The sequence below is a fragment of the Entelurus aequoreus genome, linkage group LG02 (assembly GCF_033978785.1).
Source record: "Entelurus aequoreus isolate RoL-2023_Sb linkage group LG02, RoL_Eaeq_v1.1, whole genome shotgun sequence".
Classification (NCBI taxonomy): domain Eukaryota; kingdom Metazoa; phylum Chordata; class Actinopteri; order Syngnathiformes; family Syngnathidae; genus Entelurus; species Entelurus aequoreus.
The window spans coordinates 15,684,110-15,704,241 of NC_084732.1; the positions used below are offsets into that span (position 1 = coordinate 15,684,110).

General features: G+C 36.8%; 1 protein-coding gene across 2 annotated transcripts in view; it reads left to right on the plus strand.

Moving 5' to 3' along the window:
• Positions 1-20,132, plus strand: part of LOC133631075 (synaptosomal-associated protein 25-A-like) — a 101,570-nt gene that overhangs the window by 35,218 nt on the left and 46,220 nt on the right. For both annotated transcript variants that reach the window (XM_062023113.1, XM_062023108.1), the window contains exons 2-3: positions 3,633-3,738; positions 10,820-10,861. In XM_062023113.1, coding sequence (XP_061879097.1) covers positions 3,667-3,738; positions 10,820-10,861 — 114 coding nt within the window. In that variant the 5' untranslated portion in view covers positions 3,633-3,666. The remainder of the gene's footprint in view (positions 1-3,632; positions 3,739-10,819; positions 10,862-20,132) is intronic.

A 20,132-nucleotide genomic window follows, 5' to 3' on the forward strand; every position in this document is an offset into this window, starting at 1 on the left:
GATAAGAACATCATTAAAAATACATGTTTTAATAGCAGGGGACCTTCTGATCCAGGGACCCAACTTTTCCACTAGTTATAATCACCATTAATTAGTTAGTTAGCTAGTTAGTTAGCAGGATTGGCATTGTTGTTGGTATTGCCACCACCAAGCACACAAAACCGCAAAAGGTCATGTTATAGTAATTATTAGTTAGTTAGTTATCTAGTTAGTATGGTAAGCCTCACTGTTGGGATTGCCTCCACCAAGCAACACACACACAAATGGCCATGTTTTTATCACTATTTGTTACTTAGTTAGTTGGTTTGTAAGTCGGTCAGTTGTTTAGTTAGTTGGTCAGTTAGTTAAGTGATCAGTTAATGCATGAGTTAGTTAGTTAATTTGTTAGTTAGTTGGTTAGTTGTGATTGTCTCTTGTGTTATGGTCACATTCCTTAGTTAGTTAGTTAGTTAGTTAGTTAGTTAGTTAGTTAGTTAGTATTTCTCACATTTGGTGCTCATAAAAAAGATGTATGAATACGATAAGAACATCATTTAATATATTTTTTTAATAGCAGGGGACCTTTTGATCCACTAGTTATAATCACCATTAATTAGTTAGTTAGTTAGCGAGTTAGTTAGCAGGATTAGCATTGTTGTTGGTATTGCCACCACCAAGCACAGAAAACCACAAAAGGTCATGTCATAGTCATTATTAGTTAGTTAGTTAGTTAACTAGTTAGTAGGGTTAGCCTCATTGTTGGGATTGCCTCCACCAAGCAACAAAAACACGAATGGCCATGTTCTGATCACCATTTGTTAGTTAGTTAAGTTAGTTAGTTGGTTTGTACGTCTGTCAGTTAGTTAGTTAGTTAGTTATTTAGTTAGTTAGTTGGTTGATTGCCTCTGCCAAGCAACAAAAAACAGAAATGTCATGTTATCATCACATTCCTTAGTTAGTTAGTTAGTTGGTTAGTCGGGATTGTCTCTGCCAAACAACAACAAAAAACCTGAAATGGTCATGCTATGATCACATTAATTAATTAGTTAGTTAGTTAATTAGTTAGTTAGTTATGATTTATCACATTTGGTGCTCATAAAAAAGATGTATGAATAAGATAAGAACATAATTAAAAATATATTTTTTAATAGCAGGGGACCTTATTATCCAGGAGCCCAACTTTTCCACTAGCTATAATCACCATTAGTTAGTTAGTTAGCTAGTTAGTTAGCAGGATTAGCATTGTTGTTGGTATTGCCTCCACCAAGCACAAAAAACCCCACAAAAGGTCATGTTATAGTCATTATTAGTTAGTTAGTTAGTTAGTTAGTTAATCATTGTTGGGATTGCCTCCACCAAGCAACAAAAACACAAATGGCCATGTTCAGATCACATGTGTTACTTAGTTAAGTAAGTTATTTGGTTAGTTAGTTAGTTAGTTAGTTAGTTAATGAGTTATTTATTTAGTTAGTTAGTTAGTTAGTTGGTTGGGATTGTCTTTGCTAAGCAACAACAAACAGAACTGGTCATGTTATGATCACATTCCTAAGTTAGTTAGTTAGTTAGTTAGTTAGTTAGTTAGTTGGGATTCCTCACATTTGGTGCTCATAAAAAAGATTTATGAATATGATAAGAACATCATTAATAAGACACTTTTTTAATAGCAGGGGACATTCTGATCCAGGGGCCCAACTTTTCCACCAGCTATAATCACCATTAGTTAGTTAGTTAGCTAGTTAGTTAGCATGATTAGCATTGTTGTTGGTATTGCCATCACCAAGCACAAAAGGTCATTATTAGTTAGTTAGTTAGTTAGTTAGTTAGTCAGTTAGTTAACTAGTTAGTTAATCATTGTTGGGATTGCCTCCACCAAGCAACAAAAACATAAATGGCCATGTTCAGATCACATTTGTTAGTTAGTTAAGTAAGTTATTTGGTTTTTAAGTCAGTCAGATGGTTAGTTAGTTAGTTAGCTGGTTAGTTAGTTAGTTAGTTAGTTAGTTAGTTAGTTAGTTAGTTGGTTGGTTGGTTCGTTAGTTAGTTAGTTTGTTAGTTAGTTAGTTAATTGGGATTGTCTCTGCTAAGCAACAACAAACAGAACTGGTCATGTTATGATCACATTCCCAAGTTAGTTTGTTGGTTAATAAGATAAGAACATCATTAATAAGACACTTTTTTAATAGCAGGGGACATTCTGATCCAGGGGCCCAACTTTTCCACTACAGAGGGGCCCGGGACCCACTCAAGTATTAACACTCATCTTACTTTTTATTTTAATCGTATTTAATAATGATATATAGTTTACAACCTTGTCAAATGATATGAAACACATCACACAGATTATTATTTATTTAACACACAAACTTTAGGATTAGGTCAGGCTGATTAAAAAAAAAATACTAACCATATATAACTGATGAAAAATAAATCATGTTGTGCTAAAATAAATCAACTAAATTAATTATAAATATAGTGCTTGGATAAACGGTCAATACAATTTAAGTGCAAATAAAAATACAGCTTCACTGCTCTAGTCCTAATTTTTGCGCTTTAGAAACTTCTCTATAACTTTAGCTCCAGACTTCTTCTGTTTGTCTGAGATTGTCATTATTGCCACAGGTGGTGGAAAAGTGTATTACAACTGAGTACCGCTGCGGCCCATACGGACCACAGCTGAGAAACAGGTGTTTTTTGGCGGGCCTCTATGGTTAGGAGACACTGTTTTAAACAGTATGGTGTACATTAGAGCCCAAATGTCAAACTCAAGGCCTGGGGGTCACTTCTGGCTTGCCACATCATTCTATGTGGCCTGTGAAAGCCTGGAAAAAATGGGTTTCAATAAAATACTTTTTTTATTTTTATTAAATGCATTCCTTCTTTCAATTTTGAGAGAAAAAAAAGCATATTTTAAACTTTAATATTATCTGATCATGCCAACTATATTATTATGCACTGTATTGCAAAACTATTTTTGTGGGATAGAAACAAATAGTTAAATATCTGCTTGTCACCTTTATTTATGATTATAAATATATATAATAATAATTTTATTATTTATACTTTATTTTTTTTAAAAATAAAAACATTTTATTTTTTATTTATATTTATAAAATGTGTTATAATTTATTTATTTATATATTATAAACATAATATATATATTTATGATTATCAATGACACCTTTATTTATGATTATAAATATATATAATAATAATGTTATTATTTATACTTTTTTTTTAATTTAAATAAAAATATTTTATTTTTTATTTATATTTATAAAATGTGTTATAATTTATTTATTTATATATTATAAACATAATATATATATTTATGATTATAAATGACACCTTTATTTATGACTTTAAGGCAAATTATACATAAAAAAAAATCTAATAATCAAATGCCTATGCATTTCTATTAATCATGACTAATCACAGGTGCATAATGTAAATTAATGTTTAAAAATTGGCCCTCTAAAAGCAGCCATTACTGCGATGTGGCCCTCAATGAAAATGAGTTTGACACCCCTGCGTTACAGCTTTACAGGTACCATGTGTTCACCTTTGCCCTGACTTCTCACCTCACCAATGACAAACTGACTTTTGACCCATCTCTCTCTCTTTCTCTCTCTCTTTCTCTCTCTCTCTTCATGCAGTCATTCCAGTTGAGGTCAAAGGTCAACTCCCATCATGGCGGACGACGCGAACATGCGCAACGAGCTGTCCGACCTGCAGACTCGCGCCGACGAGATCGCCGACGAGGTAAACGTGGCGCCGGAACATCCGCGCGCCAAATGTCACGCTCGGAACAATTTTTGTCTCTTGACATTTGAAGACGTCTTCCTCCGGGCTGGCACATCATGTGACCTCCCTCCATTTTCTTCTCCTCCTTCATCCATCCCTCTCTTTTTTTTTCTTTTTTTTTATGAAGGGAACTTTGTTCTTTTAACGAGCTAAGAGGAGCTCAGGAAGAGCAGATCATTTGGTGCAGCAGCAGGATAATGGAGGAGCGCTAATGGCCTCATTAAATATTCATGAGCACGTAATGCAGACAGGATGGAGAGAGGGAGGGAGGGATGGATGGATGAATGATGGATGGACGGATGAACTGCCTCGTTGATGGACAGATGTATAGAAAGATGGCAGTACGGATAACAGAGGAATTGATTACATCAATGGAAGGAAGGGCATGGATGAGTGAATGAACTGATGGATGAATAGAATGAACGGATGAATAAATGGGTGCCTTGATTGGTGATAATTGGACAGATGAAAATATGGCTTAATGGAGGATGAATAACTAATGGGTGAAAAATGAAAGGGTGGATGATATCAATGGGAAATTGGAAGCAAGCGTGCACAGATGAGTGAATGAATTGATAAGTAATTGTTGGACAAATGCATAGATAGATGAGTGGATGAACTGATGGATGATTAATGGACCACTAGAATGAAGAGAAGATGAACGGATGAAAAAATGGATGCCTTGATTGGTGATGATTGGACTGATGAAAATATCAATTCGTGGATGGATGATGTTTTGGTGAATGAGCTATTTCTGGATGAGCGGATGACTTGTAATTGATGGGTGAATGAAAAGATGCATGAATGCTGTGATGGATGAAAAGATAGGATGGATGAAATCAATAGAAATATGGAAGTGCATGGATGGGTGAATGAATTGATAAGTAATTGATGGACAAACGCATAGATAGATGAGTGGATGAAGTGATAGATGATTAATGGATGAATAGAACGAACAGAGGATGGACAGATGAATTAATGGATGCCTTGATTGGCGATGACTGGACTGATGAAAATATGGCTTCATGGAGGATAGATGAGTGGATGAAGTGATAGATGATTAATGGATGAATAAAATGGATGCCTTGATTGGTGATAACTGGACTGATGGAAATATGGCTTCATGGAGTATGGATGAATAATGAATGAATGACAGTTTTCTGGATGAGCGGATGACTGGTGATTGATAGGTGAATGAAAAGATGGATGAATGCTTTAATGGGTGAAAAGAGGAAAGGATGGATAAAATCAATGGAAATATGGAAGTAAGAGTGCATAGATGAGTGAATGAATTAAGTGATAGATGCACAAAACAGATGGATGAGTGGATGAATTAATGATGATTAATAGACAAATAAGATGAAGAGAGGATGGACGGATGAATAAATGGATGCCTTGATTGTTGATGATTGGACTGATGAAAATATCAATTCATGGATGGATGATGTATTGGTGAATTAACTATTTCTGGATGAGCGGATGACTTGTGATTGATGGGTGAATGAAAAGATGCATGAATGTTGGGATGGATGAACATTTTAACATGGAGGAAATCAATGGAAATATGGACGTTAGCGTGCATGGATGAGTGAATGAATTGATAAGTAATTGATGGAAAAATGCATAGATAGATGAGTGGATGAAGTGATGGATGAATAAAATGGATGCCTTGATTGGTGATAACTGGACTGATGAAAATATTGCTTCATGGAGGATGGATGAATGACAGTTTTCTGGATGAGCGGATGACTTGTGATTGATGGGTGAATAAAAAGGATGCCTTGATTGGACTGATGTAAATATCAATTCATGGATGGATGGATGATGTATGGGTGAATGAACAATTTCTGGATGAGCGGATGACTTGTGATTGATGGGTGAATAAAAAAGTGGATGAATGCTTTAATGGATGAAAGGATGGATAAAACCAATGGAAATATGGAATTAAGGGTGCATAGTTGAGTGAATTAATTAACAAGTGATTGATAACCAAAACATAGATAGATGAGTGGATGAATTGATGTATGATTAATAGACAAATACAAGGAACAGAGGAAAGATGGATGCCTTGATTGGTGATAATTGGACAGATGAAAATATGGCTTAATGGAGGATGAATAATTAATGGGTGAAAAATGAAAGGGTGGATGAAATCAATGGGAAATTGGAAGCAAGCGTGCACGGATGAGTGAATGAATTAATAAGTCGTTGTTGGACAAATGCATAGATAGACGAGTGGATGAACTGATGGATGATTAATGGGCAAATAGAACGAAGAGAGGATGGACGGATGAATAAATGGATGCCTTGATTGGACTGATGAAAATATCAATTCATGGATGGATGGATGATGTATTGTTGAATGAACTATTTCTGGATGAGCGGATGACTGGTGATTGATGGGTGAATGAAAAGATGGATGAATGCTTTAAGGCAGGGGTCTCAAACTCAATTTACCTGGGGGCCACTGGATGCAGAAACTGGGTGAGGCTGGGCCGCAAGAAAAGATTTCTTTAAAAAAATCTAACATGCACTTTTTAATGAATTCACCTTCTTTGAATGGCTTTCCCGCCCTAGCAGCCATCTCACTCACCATGTAGCTAGCTTTGACTGCTGCATCGCTCCTTTCGCTTGCTTTCTTGACGAAATCTTGTTGCCTCAGTAGACTGGTTTTAAAATTTGCAACCCGGTTCACTCTCTCATCTCCCTGGTATTTTGCATACTCCTCAGCATGTCTAGTTGTATAATGACGTTTCAAATTGTATTGCTTGTACACTGCAACTTTCTCTGTATCAACTACAGAAAAGAGCTATAAGGATTATTCATAAAGTAGATTACTTAAGACACACTAACATATTTTTTATTAATTCCGGTTTATTGAAATTACAGGAGCTAGTAAAGTTACAGACATTATGTGTCATGTTTAAGGCTAAAAGTAAAACATTACCAGCAAATTTACAAAAAATGTTTGTCATCACTTCTGAGAATACAGAACATAGAAGAAAAGGTCATTTCCAACATCAGTATTCAAGGACAACTTTAAAACAAATGTGGTGGGGGTTAAAGTTTAACCCCCACCACTAGTTTAACCGTTAAACTATGGAATTCTCTTTACAATGAGATAGAAGATTGTAAAAATATATTCCAAATGAAAAAATATATAAAGACAGAACAATAAAATCATATGGACAGCCATAAGTGTTTACATTTTGCTTTATATTTATTATTTTACTTATTTTTTGCCTGGTTTTGTATCTGTTTTGTATCATCCCTTGAGGTGTATATTACTTCTTTTGTTCGGTTTGTACATCATGAAGTTTTGCACATCTTGTGTTTTTTTGTTTGTTTTCGTGTAATTGAATGTAATTGTTGGTTTATATGATATCATTAAGTAAGACTACGTATTATGTTGAAGGGGGCAGAAAAATATCAGATTTTTCTTCATCCTGCTCCTTCTCAGGCATTGGTGTGTAAATGTATAATTGAATAATTGAGGTATAATTGTCTATCGATCAAAGATGCACATCAATGAAGGAGATAAATAAAAATGAAATGAAATAAGACACGTCGGGGTGCCCCTTGTGCTCAACAAAGAAATATTGCATCAAAAATCGTCTCTGTCTGGAGCCAACGGGAGGGGGAGGGGGGAGAGAAAGGAGGGGGCTGGGCGGGGCGGCTCGCCGTGGAGTTTACAGTTACGGTAGCACAATTAGCCCCGAACGGGCTAACATCACCACTAACGTGTTACACGTCTGATTCGCCCAGCGCTGGGGTTCAGTGCACCACACTTTTGTATTGTCGCTCGCTCCTTCGGCGGAGTGCTTTGGAATATCTGATAGTATATATCTGTATCATGAATCAATCAAACCAAACCAAAAGTGGACCCCGACTTAAACAAGTTGAAAAACTTATTTGGGTGTTACCATTTAGTGGTCAATTGTATGGAATATCTACTTCATTGTGCAACCTACTACTACTAATAAAAGTCTCAATCAAAGCGCTCATCTTCCCCGCCCGGACTGTTTACAGCGGGGGCGGGAGCGGGAGCGAGCAGGCGGGTGAGCGAGGGAGGCAGGGAGGGAGGGAAGAAGAGCATGTGCGGGTGTCGTGGAAAAGCGGCAAAATGTTTCTCTGCTTGCATCACGCAAGTGACGTCAATGCCTACTTGCCAACCTTGAGACCTCCGAATTCGGTAGATGGGGGGGAGGTTGAGGTGTGTGTTTTTGTAGCCCGGAAAAGTTAGGGCTGCAAAGGGTTCTGGGTATTTGTTCTGTTGTGTTTATGTTGTGTTACGGTGCGGATGTTCTCCCGAAATGTGTTTGTCATTCTTGTTTGGTGTGGGTTCACAGTGTGGCGCATATTTATAGCAGTGTTGAAAAATAAATAAAATAAAATATGACCACCCTCAGTGTGACATGTGTGGCTGTTCCTCAAGTATGTATGCAATAACTTGCATGTGTCTGCAGAAGCCTCATACAACATGTGTCTGAGCAAGCACGCTGTTAGTATGGAGAAAAAGGTCCTCTTGACGGTTTATAGAGGATACTAAAGGCAGTGCCATCATGGCACGCCCTCAATATTGTCTCGAGTCTTATACCACACTGTGATTGGTAGATTCCATCAGCTCCGCACACAGCGCTGTTAAGCGCCATTCATTCAAAACTCGCGGGCCGCACTAACATTAAACTGTCATATTAAGGCGGGGGCCGCACAATAACGTCTTGCGGGCCGCAATTGGCCCGCGGGCCGCATGTTTGAGACCCCTGCTTTAAGGGATGAAAGGATGGATAAAACCAATGGAAATATGGAATTAAGGGTGCATAGTTGAGTGAATGAATTACAAGTGATTGATGAACAAAACATAGATAGATGAGTGGATGAATTGATGTATGATTAAACTACAAATAAAAGGAACAGAGGATAGATGGATGCCTTGATTGGTGATAATTGGACAGATGAAAATATGGCTTAATGGAGGATGAATAATTAATGGGTGAAAAATGAAAGGGTGGATGAAATCAATGGGAAATTGGAAGCAAGCGTGCACGGATGAGCGAATGAATTAATAAGTCGTTGTTGGACAAATGCATAGATAGACGAGTGGATGAACTGATGGATGATTAATGAACAAATAGAACGAAGAGAGGATGGACGGATGAATAAATGGATGCCTTGATTGGACTGAAGAAAATATAAATTCATGGATGGATGGATGATGTATTGGTGAATGAACTATCTCTGGGTGAGCGGATGACTTGGGTGAATGAAAAGATGGATGAAAGGATGGATAAAACCAATGGAAATATGGAATTAAGGGTGCATAGTTGAGTGAATTAATTAACAAGTGATTGATGAACAAAACATAGATAGATGAGTGGATGAATTGATGTATGATTAATAGACAAATAAAAGGAACAGAGGATAGATGGATGCCTTGATTGGTGTTAATTGGACAGATGGAAATATGGCTTAATGGAGGATGAATAATTAATGGGTGAAAAATGAAAGGGTGGATGAAATCAATGGGAAATTGGAAGCAAGCATGCACGGATGAGTGAATTAATTAATAAGTCGTTGTTGGACAAATGCACAGATAGACGAGTGGATGAACTGATGGATGATTAATGAACAAATAGAACGTAGAGAGGATGGACGGATGAATAAATGGATGCCTTGATTGGACTGATGAAAATATCAATTCATGGATGGATGGATGATGTATTGGTGAATGAACTATTTCTGGATGAGCGGATGACTGGTGATTGATGGGTGAATGAAAAGATGGATGAATGCTTTAAGGGATGAAAGGATGGATAAAACCAATGGAAATATGGAATTAAGGGTGCATAGTTGAGTGAATGAATTAACAAGTGATTGATGAACAAAACATAGATAGATGAGTGGATGAATTAAAGTATGATTAAACTACAAATAAAAGGAACAGAGGATAGATGGATGCCTTGATTGGTGATAATTGGACAGATGAAAATATGGCTTAAAGGAGGATGAATAATTAATGGGTGAAAAATGAAAGGGTGGATGAAATCAATGGGAAATTGGAAGCAAGCATGCACGGATGAGTGAATTAATTAATAAGTCGTTGTTGGACAAATGCATAGATAGACAAGTGGATGAACTGATGGATGATTAATGGACAAATAGAACGAAGAGATGATGGACGGATGAATAAATGGATGCCTTGATTGGACTGATGAAAATATCAATTCGTGGATGGATGGATGATGTATTGGTGAATGAGCTATCTCTGGATGAGCGGATGACTTGGGTGAATGAAAAGATGGATGAATGCTTTAATGGATGAAAGGATGGATAAAACCAATGGAAATATGGAATTAAGGGTGCATAGTTGAGTGAATGAATTCACAAGTGATTTATGAACAAAACATAGATAGATGAGTGGATGAATTGATGTATGATTAATAGACAAATAAAAGGAACAGAGGATAGATGGATGCCTTGATTGGCGATGATTGGACAGATGGAAATATGGCTTAATGGAGGATGAATAATTAATGGGTGATAAATGAAAGGGTGGATGAAATCAATGGGAAATTGGAAGCAAGCGTGCACGGATGAGCGAATGAATTAATAAGTCATTGTTGGACAAATGCATAGATAGACGAGTGGATGAACTGATGGATGATTAATGGACAAATAGAACGAAGAGATGATGGACGGATAAATAAATGGATGCCTTGATTGGACTGAAGAAAATATCAATTCATGGATGGATGGATGATGTATTGGTGAATGAACTATCTCTGGGTGAGCGGATGACTTGGGTGAATGAAAAGATGGATGAATGCTTTAATGGATGAAAGGATGGATAAAACCAATGGAAATATGGAATTAAGGGTGCATAGTTGAGTGAATGAATTAACAAGTGATTGATGAACAAAACATAGATAGATGAGTGGATGAATTGATGGATGTTTAATGCACATTTTCAAAGAGAGTGTTTGATTGAAGGTCCTCCTAGAAGTTGTTTGCTAACTGTGATCTTGTCTTGTGCCCACAGTCCCTGGAGAGCACTCGTCGTATGATCGCTCTGGTGGAGGAGGTGAGTGGACTTTACACCTGACACCCCCACCCACCTTTGACCCCGCCCACCTTTGACCCCGCTGTCCCAGCACAAAGCCAGTCAGGGCCTCATGCTTTGCAAGCAATGAAATATTCACCGGCAAGCTGCGCCGCGCATCGAATGAAGCGCCTCCCTCCGCCTCCTCCTCCTCCTCCTCCGCCTCCTCCTCCTCCCCCCAGCCCGCCATTGGAAGCCTGCACTTCCAGAGTGAGGTGTCCTGGTTGTGTCTGCCAGAGTTAGCAGGCCTCTCATCACCACGCTGGGACAAAAGACAACTTTTTGACAACGCCAGCTTCTCTCCAGAGACGGGAGGGTTAAAAATAACTAACACGCCGCGCATAATAGACTTTTGATCATAACTCACTCCAGCGCCAACAGCGGATGCTTTTACGCGCGCCACCTCTGCATGCAAGTGTGGTGGCCGCGGCTCGGCTTAAGGAGTGTAGGGCCGCGGGTTCGAGACCCGCTTCAGACCGCACTCACCGTTTGTTGGATATTAAGTCCCTTAGTAGAATGAGCCATTGTTGTTGTTATTGCCGCAACCAAGCAACAAAAGGTCATGTTATAATTACCACTAGTTAGTTAGTTAGCTAGTTAGTTAGCAGGATTAGCATTGTTGTTGTTGTTATTGCCTCCACCAAGTACAGAAAACCACAAAATGTCATGTTATAATTACCACTATTTAGTTAGTTAGTTAGCAGGATTAGCATTGTTGTTGGTATTGCTACCACCAAGCAACAAAAAACACAAAAGGTCATGTTATAATTACTACTATTTAGTTAGTTAGTTAGCAGGATTAGCATTGTTGTTGGTATTGCTACCACCAAGCAACAAAAACCACAAAAGGTCATGTTATAATTACCACTATTTAGTTAGTTAGTTAGCAGGATTAGCATTGTTGTTGGTAATGCTACCATCAAGCAACAAAAACACAAAAGGTCATGTTATAATTACCATTAGTTAGTTAGTTAGTTAGCAGGATTAGCATTGTTGTTGGTATTTCTGCCACCAAGCAACAAAAAACACAAAAGGTCATGTTATAATTACCACTAGTTAGTTAGTTATTTAGCAGGATTAGCATTGTTGTTGTTATTGCCTCCACCCAGCACCGAAAACCACAAAAGGTCATGTTATAATTACCACTAGTTAGTTAGTTAGTTAGCAGGATTAGCATTGTTGTTGTTATTGCCTCCACCCAGCACGGAAAACCACAAAAGGTCATGTTATAATCACCATTAGTTAGTTAGTTAGTTAGCAGGATTAGCATTGTTATTGTTATTGGCTCCATAAAGCACCGAAAACCACAAAAGGTCATGTTATAAATACCACTAGTTAGTTAGTTAGCTAGTTAGCTAGTTAGTTGGTTAGTTAGCAGGATTAGCATTGTTGTTGTTATTGCCTCCACCAAGCACCGAAAACCACAAAAGGTCATGTTATAATCACCATTAGTTAGTTAGTTAGTTAGTTAGCAGGATTAGCATTGTTGTTGTTGTTATTGTCTCCACCAAGCAACAAAAACCACAAAAGGTCATGTTATAATCACCATGAGTTAGTTAGTTAATTAGCAGGATTAGCATTGTTGTTGTTATTGCCTCCACCAAGCAACAAAAACAACAAAAGGTCATGTTATAATTACCACTAGTTAGCAGGATTAACATTGTTGTTGTTATTGCCTCCACCAAGCACCGAAAACCACAAAAATTAATTAGTAGGGTCTTTATCTCTACCAAGATGTCAACTTTGAATGCCCTTCGGTGGGATTCACGGATCTGGAGGAGACCTTTTAATTATTTTATTTTTTTAAATCAAGGAAACAATCACTAGTATCATAAGATGGAGATCAGAATAATTTAATGTACACAAATATTACTCTATTGGTGAGAGTTATTCTGAAATTTTGGCTTTAAATTACATTTTTTGCCCCGTTTTCATTGTCAATGTTCCATAGGGCAGTGCCATATTTCCATGCTTTGGCAGTGACGTTAGTAGTTTGAATATTCCCTCACTTAAAAAGATGTGTAGCGTTTTAACAATACAGAAAAAATTACGAATAATAATTAGCAATAAAATAAATTTATGGACATAAAAAGTATAAATAAAACTACAATAGAAATTAGGACGTAACAAAAATGTTTCATACCTGGTGTGTGTACGTGAAAAGTGAAACCAAATAAAAAAAATACATAAATAGATCAAATAAAATGTAAATACAAATAAAAGTAAATTAATAAATACAATAAAAAGTCAATAAAAATAACAATTATAATTTGAAAAAACATACTTATAGTTCTATGTTAGGTCAGGGAAAAAAAACGAGGATATTTCATCCCTACAAGTCTGTTTCGCAGGTTTCCCTGCGAAACAGGCTTGTAGGGATGGAATAGCCATAGTGTTTTTTTCTTTCTTTCTTTTTTCTTTTCTTTTTTTTATAGTTTATTTCGAACATGAACACACTTACAGTATAATACATCGGACAATTTCACATCATGGCCCTGCGATGAGGTGGCGACTTGTCCAGGGTGTACCCCGCCTTCCGCCCGATTATAGCTGAGATAGGCTCCAGCCCCCCCCCCGCCACCCCGAAGGGAATAAGCGGTAGAAAATGGATGGATGGGAATTTCACATCATTTCTCTTTACATCATGTCCGAAAAGGAGTTGGAAGAAGCAAAGCTTATTTAATCCTACCCCTTTCCCACTTCAGAGCGTTTACTGTCTTCTTTTTATATACATCAGTATATAACCTATAACGTACATTCCGCACTGTATAACAGATAAACCACAGTAACTTCCACTATATTTAAAGTTCTATGTTATATGTGTATATTATAGCGTCCCGAAAGAGTTAGTGCTGCAAGGGGTTCTGGGTATTTGTTCTGTTGTGTTACGGTGCGGATGTTCTCCCAAAGTGTGTTTGTCATTCTTGTTTGGTGTGGGTTCACAGTGTGGCGCATATTTGTAACAGTGTTAAAGTTGTTTATACGGCTACCCTCAGTGTGACCTGTATGGCTGTTGACCAAGTATGCCTTGCATTCACTTGTGTGTGTGAAAAGCCGTAGATATTATGTGATTGGGCCGGCACGCAAAGGCAGTGCCTTTAAGGTTTATTGGCGCTCTGTACTTCTCCCTACGTCCGTGTACACGGCGGCGTTTTAAAAAGTCATGCATTTTACTTTTTGACACGCGATACCGATAATTTTTGATATTACATTTTAAAGCATTTATCGGCCGATAATATCGGCAGTCCGATATTATCGGACATCTGTAATTAAAACTGTATGTTTTGTCAAAGTCTCACGACTCTACTCCACTGTCCGCCATGTAGACATGACCTCAACCGCGCCCTCGTTTTCATGCCAGAAAATGTCTTTTGCGTGTATTTCTGCGTTTCTTTCCGCCGAGAGCGTCCACGCTTGATTGGCGTCGTTCCAGATGCAGCATTAAAGCCAAGTGCACTCCTCTTCCTGGACCCGCAGGCACGTGCCGGCGCAGGCGACCTCGACGTCGCACAGGCTTAGGGGTCGGGGTCAAGATTACGCTAATTGAATAAGCACACGGCAGGCGGAGCAGGAAACCTCCTGCCTGGCCTCGCACCCGCACGTAAACACAGCAACGTGAACTAAAAGCACATTTCAAAAATGCACGAACAGACTATATATATGTGAAATATAATATATACATCATTCTTTATTATGAGACTACTTTAATAGCCTGAGACAAGAGGATAGGACACTATGTTGACAGCCATAAAACATGGCTGCCACTGGGAGGTCAGCGTCCTTGTCCCATGCTAATGTGACCCCGGATTAATTCTCCTCGCACGCGCCCCACATAACCTTTAATATACAGCTATATAAATGTATATTTACGGTAGATGTGCGATAGCAGTGTAGGCAGTGTGACAGCGTTTCTCCTCAGGCACAACCTCATAAAGTCCTGCTAAGTTAGAAGCGCAAGAAGATGGAAATAAATATTGTATATAGATATATAATATATAGTGTTATATACATACACATATATATATATATATATATATATTTTATTTATTTATTTATTTATTTATATATATATATATATATATTTTATTTATTTATTTATTTATATATATATATATATATATATATATATATATATATATATATATATATATATATATATATATATATATGTATATATATATATATATATATATATATATATATATATATATATATATACATATATGTGTATGTATATATATATATATATATATATATATATATATATATATATATATATATATATATATATATATATATATATATATATATATATATATATATATATATATATATATATACTGTGTATGTATATATATATACACTACCGTTCAAAAGTTTGGGGTCACCCAAAGAATTTTGTGGAATAGCCTTCATTTCTAAGAACGAGAATAGACTGTCGAGTTTCAGATAAAAGTTCTCTTTTTCTGGCCATTTTGAGCGTTTAATTGACCCCACAAATGTGATGCTCCAGAAACTCAATCTGCTCAAAGGAAGGTCAGTTTTGTAGCTTCTTTAACAAGCTAAACTGTTTTCAGATGTGTGAACATGATTGCACAAGGGCTTTCTAATCATCAATTAGCCTTCTGAGCCATTGAGCAAACACATTGTACCATTAGAACACTGGAGTGATAGTTGCTGGAAATGGGCCTCTATGCACCTATGTAGATATTGCACCAAAAACCAGACATTTGCAGCTAGAATAGTCATTTACTACATTAGCAATGTATAGAGTGTATTTCTTTAAAGTTCTTTCTTTCTTTCTTTCTTTCTTTAGTTTATTTCGAACATGAACACACTTACATCTTAATACGTCACACAATTTCATATCATTTCATTTTACATCATGCCCGAAAAGGAGTAGGAAGAAGCAAAGCTTATTTAATCCTACCCCTTTCCCACTTCAAAGCGTTTACACTGATATAGAATCATTTACTGACCTTTTTATATAATAAAATAACATCTATGAATTAGTATACACAACAGTTTTATAATATGTAATTAATTAATTCAGTCATTATTAACATACTGAGATGAAGAATATCTTATTTTTAATAAGGTTAGAAGTATTTCTTATAATTCTTCTTCTTTGTACTTTGTAAGCACTATTATTTTGAACAACCTCTTAAACTGGATCATATCAGTACAATTTTTAACTTCTTTACTTAATCCATTCCATAATTTGATTCCACATACTGATATGCTAAAAGTTTTAAGTGTTGTACGTGCATATAAATGTTTTAAATTATTTTTTCCTCTAAGGTTATATTTCTCCTCTTTAGTTGAGAAGAATTGTTGTACATTCTTTGGTAGCAGGTTATATATATATATATAAGTTAAGACTAGTTTAAAGTTATCTTCATTGAAAAGTACAGTGCTTTTCCTTCAAAAATAAGGACATTTCAATGTGACCCCAAACTTTTGAACGGTAGTGTGTATATATATATATATATATATATATATATATATATATATATATATATATATATATATATATATATATATATATATATATGTATATAAAATACATACTGTACATATATATACACAGTACAGGCCAAAAGTTAGGACACACCTTCTCCTCATTTCAATGTGTTTTCTTTATGTTCATGACTATTTACATTGTAGATTGTCACTGAAGGCATGAAAACTATGAATGAACACATGCAGAGTTATGTACGTAACCAAAAAAAGGTGAAATCACTGAAATAATGTTTTGTATTCTAGTTTCTTCAAAATAGCCACCCTTTGCTCTGATTACTGCTTTGCACACTCTTGGCATTCTCTCGATGAGCTTCAAGAAGGGGGTGGATATTTTCAGGTAAATTTGCAGCAACCATTGTCCAAATTCTATCAAAAGTGGTAAATATTTAATATTAGAAAATGACATATCTGAAAAAAATGTACAAATAATATAGATTGTTTTAAATACAAAAATGACGCTGCAAAATATTTTTTCTTAACTTAATATATATATATATATATATATATATATATATATATATATATATATATATATATATATATATATATATATATATATATATATATATATATATATATATATATATAAACATAGATTTAATATCCCTTATCAAAATATCACATTTCGTTTGTGTATGCTTGTTTGTGTTTTTGTGTATGCGTGGGTGAGTGTGTTTGTGTTTGTTTGCGTATGTGCGTGCGTGTGTGCATGTTTGTGTGTGTGCGTGTGTTGACTAGCCAAGCATAAAGACACGATGTCATCACAACACTTAATGCCAGTTGGCCCACTAAGACACATCCTGTCCTCTAGCTGTGTGTGTGACAAAGTCTTTGAACTCCCATGATTCCTTGTGGCTAAACAAGCATGACATCAGTGCTGGTTGTTAATCAGTTTATCATGATACTGTACTGATGATACCATACCATGATACTATACTAAGATACCATACCATGATATATACAACCCATATCATGATATTATAGGATTCTATACATAGTACCATACCATGGTACTACCATGATTCTATTCATTGTTTTTAATACTAATATACTATACCAAGATACCATACCATGGTACTACCATGATTATATTCATTGTTTTTAATACTACTATACCATGGTACCATACCATGGTACTACCATGATTCTATTCATTGTTTTTAATACTAATATACCAAGATACCATACCATGGTACTACCATGATTATATTCATTGTTTTTAATACTACTATACTATACCATGGTACCATACCATGGTACTACCATGATTCTGTTCATTGTTTTTAATACTAATATACTATTCCATGATACCATACCATGGTACTACCATGAATCTATTCATTGTTTTTAATACTAATATACTATACCATGATACCATACCATGGTACTACCATGAATCTATTCATTGTTTTTAATACTAATATACTATACCGTGATACCATACCATGGTACTACCATGATTCTATTCAGTGTTTTTAATACTAATATACTATACCGGGGGTCGGCAACCCGCGGCTCTAGAGCCGCATGCGGCTCTTTAGCGCCGCCCTAGTGGCTCTCTGGAGATTTTTCAAAAATGTATGAAGAATGGAAAAAGATGAGGGGAAAAAAATCTATTTTTTTGTTTTAGTATGGTTTCTGTAGGAGGACAAACATGACACAAACCTCCCTAATTGTTATAAAGCACACTGTTTGTATTAAACATGCTTTACTGATTCGAGTATTTGGCGAGCGCCGTTTTGTCCTACTAATTTTGGCGGTCCTTGAACTCACCGTATAGTTTGTTTACATGTATAACTTTCTCCGACTTTCTAGGACGTGTTTTATGCCACTTCTTTTTCTGTCTCATTTTGTCCACCACACTTTTAGCGTTGTGCATGAGTGCACAAAGGTGAGTTTTGTTGATGTTATTGACTTGTGTGGAGTGCTAATCAGACATATTTGGTCACTGCATGACTGCAAGCTAATCGATGCTAACATGCTATTTAGGCTAGCGATATGTACATATTGCATCATTATGCCTCATTTGTAGCTATATTTGAGGTCATTTAGTTTCCTTTAAGTCCTCTTAATTAAATGTATATCTCATGACACATGTAATATGGCTTCTAATTTTTTGCGGCTCCAGACAGATTTGTTTTTGTATTTTTGGTCCAATATGGCTCTTTCAACATTTTGGGTTGCCGACCCCTGTACTATACCATGGTACTACCATGATTCTATGTATGTATGATACTGCAATAAATATCGCACTTTAGATTGTAGGCCCATCGCTGATGGTTACCATGGTACCTTAGAAATATAGTACACCATGAGCCATCCACATTTACAGTGAGAGTGATCATTAGCCCCTGGCAGCGTGACAGAAGAGAGTACCAGTATCAGTGACACGACCAACCTCGCGGATCTGGTCTCCATGCATCATCCCGCGAAGGTCAGATCGTGCCCGGGTCCAAAAAAACTGATGCATGAAGCTAGTGGCCCCTGGACTTGGATATCTGTGGGAGTTTATGGAGAGCAAGAAGATGTTGATGTTGTTGTTGTTGCAAACACACAGTCTGCCTAATGAAGTGTGTCTTTGTGTGGTACACATGAAGTAGTGCACACTAGTAACACAAATCCCACTTGACTGTTGCTTCATCAACAAATATGTGATACCGGCCCAGTGAGCATCTCCACCAGGGAACACGGTCTTCTTGCAGCATTGCCAAGGACCACAACAAAGACGGGAAAATATGTAGAAAACAGAACTCAGGAGAATTCATCAGTAGATCGCATGCAGCTTGTTTCGTTCATGTTCAGGTCGAAGGCTCAGTCCAGAAGGTCATTCCCTCAAAACCACTGTAGGGCACGGGTCCCACGCAACTTGCCTGGGGGCCGCTGGATGTAGAGTCTGGATTCAGCACTTAGTAAATACCTAAACAACAACTACTCTATGTCAAGTCTTACCTATTAAGGTTCATAATTGGTGGTTCTGTCCATAAGGTTTAGTCTGGAAGGTTTTGGCAAGTCCAGATGGTTTAGTCCAGTAAGTTTGATCCAGGTAGTTTGGTCCAGTAAGTTTGGTCCAGATGGTTTCGTCCAGTAAGATTGGTTCAGGTGGTTTAGTCCAGTAAGTTTGGTCCAGATAGTTTAGTCCAGTAAGTTTGGTCCAGATGGTTTCGTCCAGTAAATTTGGTCCAGGTGGTTTAGTCCAGTCAGTTTGGTCCAGATGGTTTCGTCCAGTAAGTTTTGTCAAGGTGGTTTAGCCCAGTAAATTTGGTCCAGGTGGTTTAGTCCAGTAAGTTTGGTCCAGATAGTTTAGTCCAGTAAGTTTGGTCCAGATGGTTTCGTCCAGTAAATTTGGTCCAGGTGGTTTAGTCCAGTCAGTTTGGTCCAGATGGTTTCGTCCAGTAAGTTTTGTCAAGGTGGTTTAGCCCAGTAAATTTGGTCCAGGTGGTTTAGTCCAGTAAGTTTGGTCCAGACGGTTTAGTCCAGTAAGTTTGGTCCAGACGGTTTAGTCCAGTAAGTTTGGTCCAGATGGTTTGGTCCAGTTGGTTTAATCCAGTAAATTTGGTCCAGATAGTTTAGTCCAGTAAGTTTGGTCCAGTAAATTTGGTCCAGATAGTTTAGTCCAGTAAGTTTGGTCCAGATAGTTTAGTCCAGTAAGTTTGGTCCAGATGGTTTGGTCCAGTTGGTTTAATCCAGTAAATTTGGTCCAGATAGTTTAGTCCAGTAAGTTTGGTCCAGA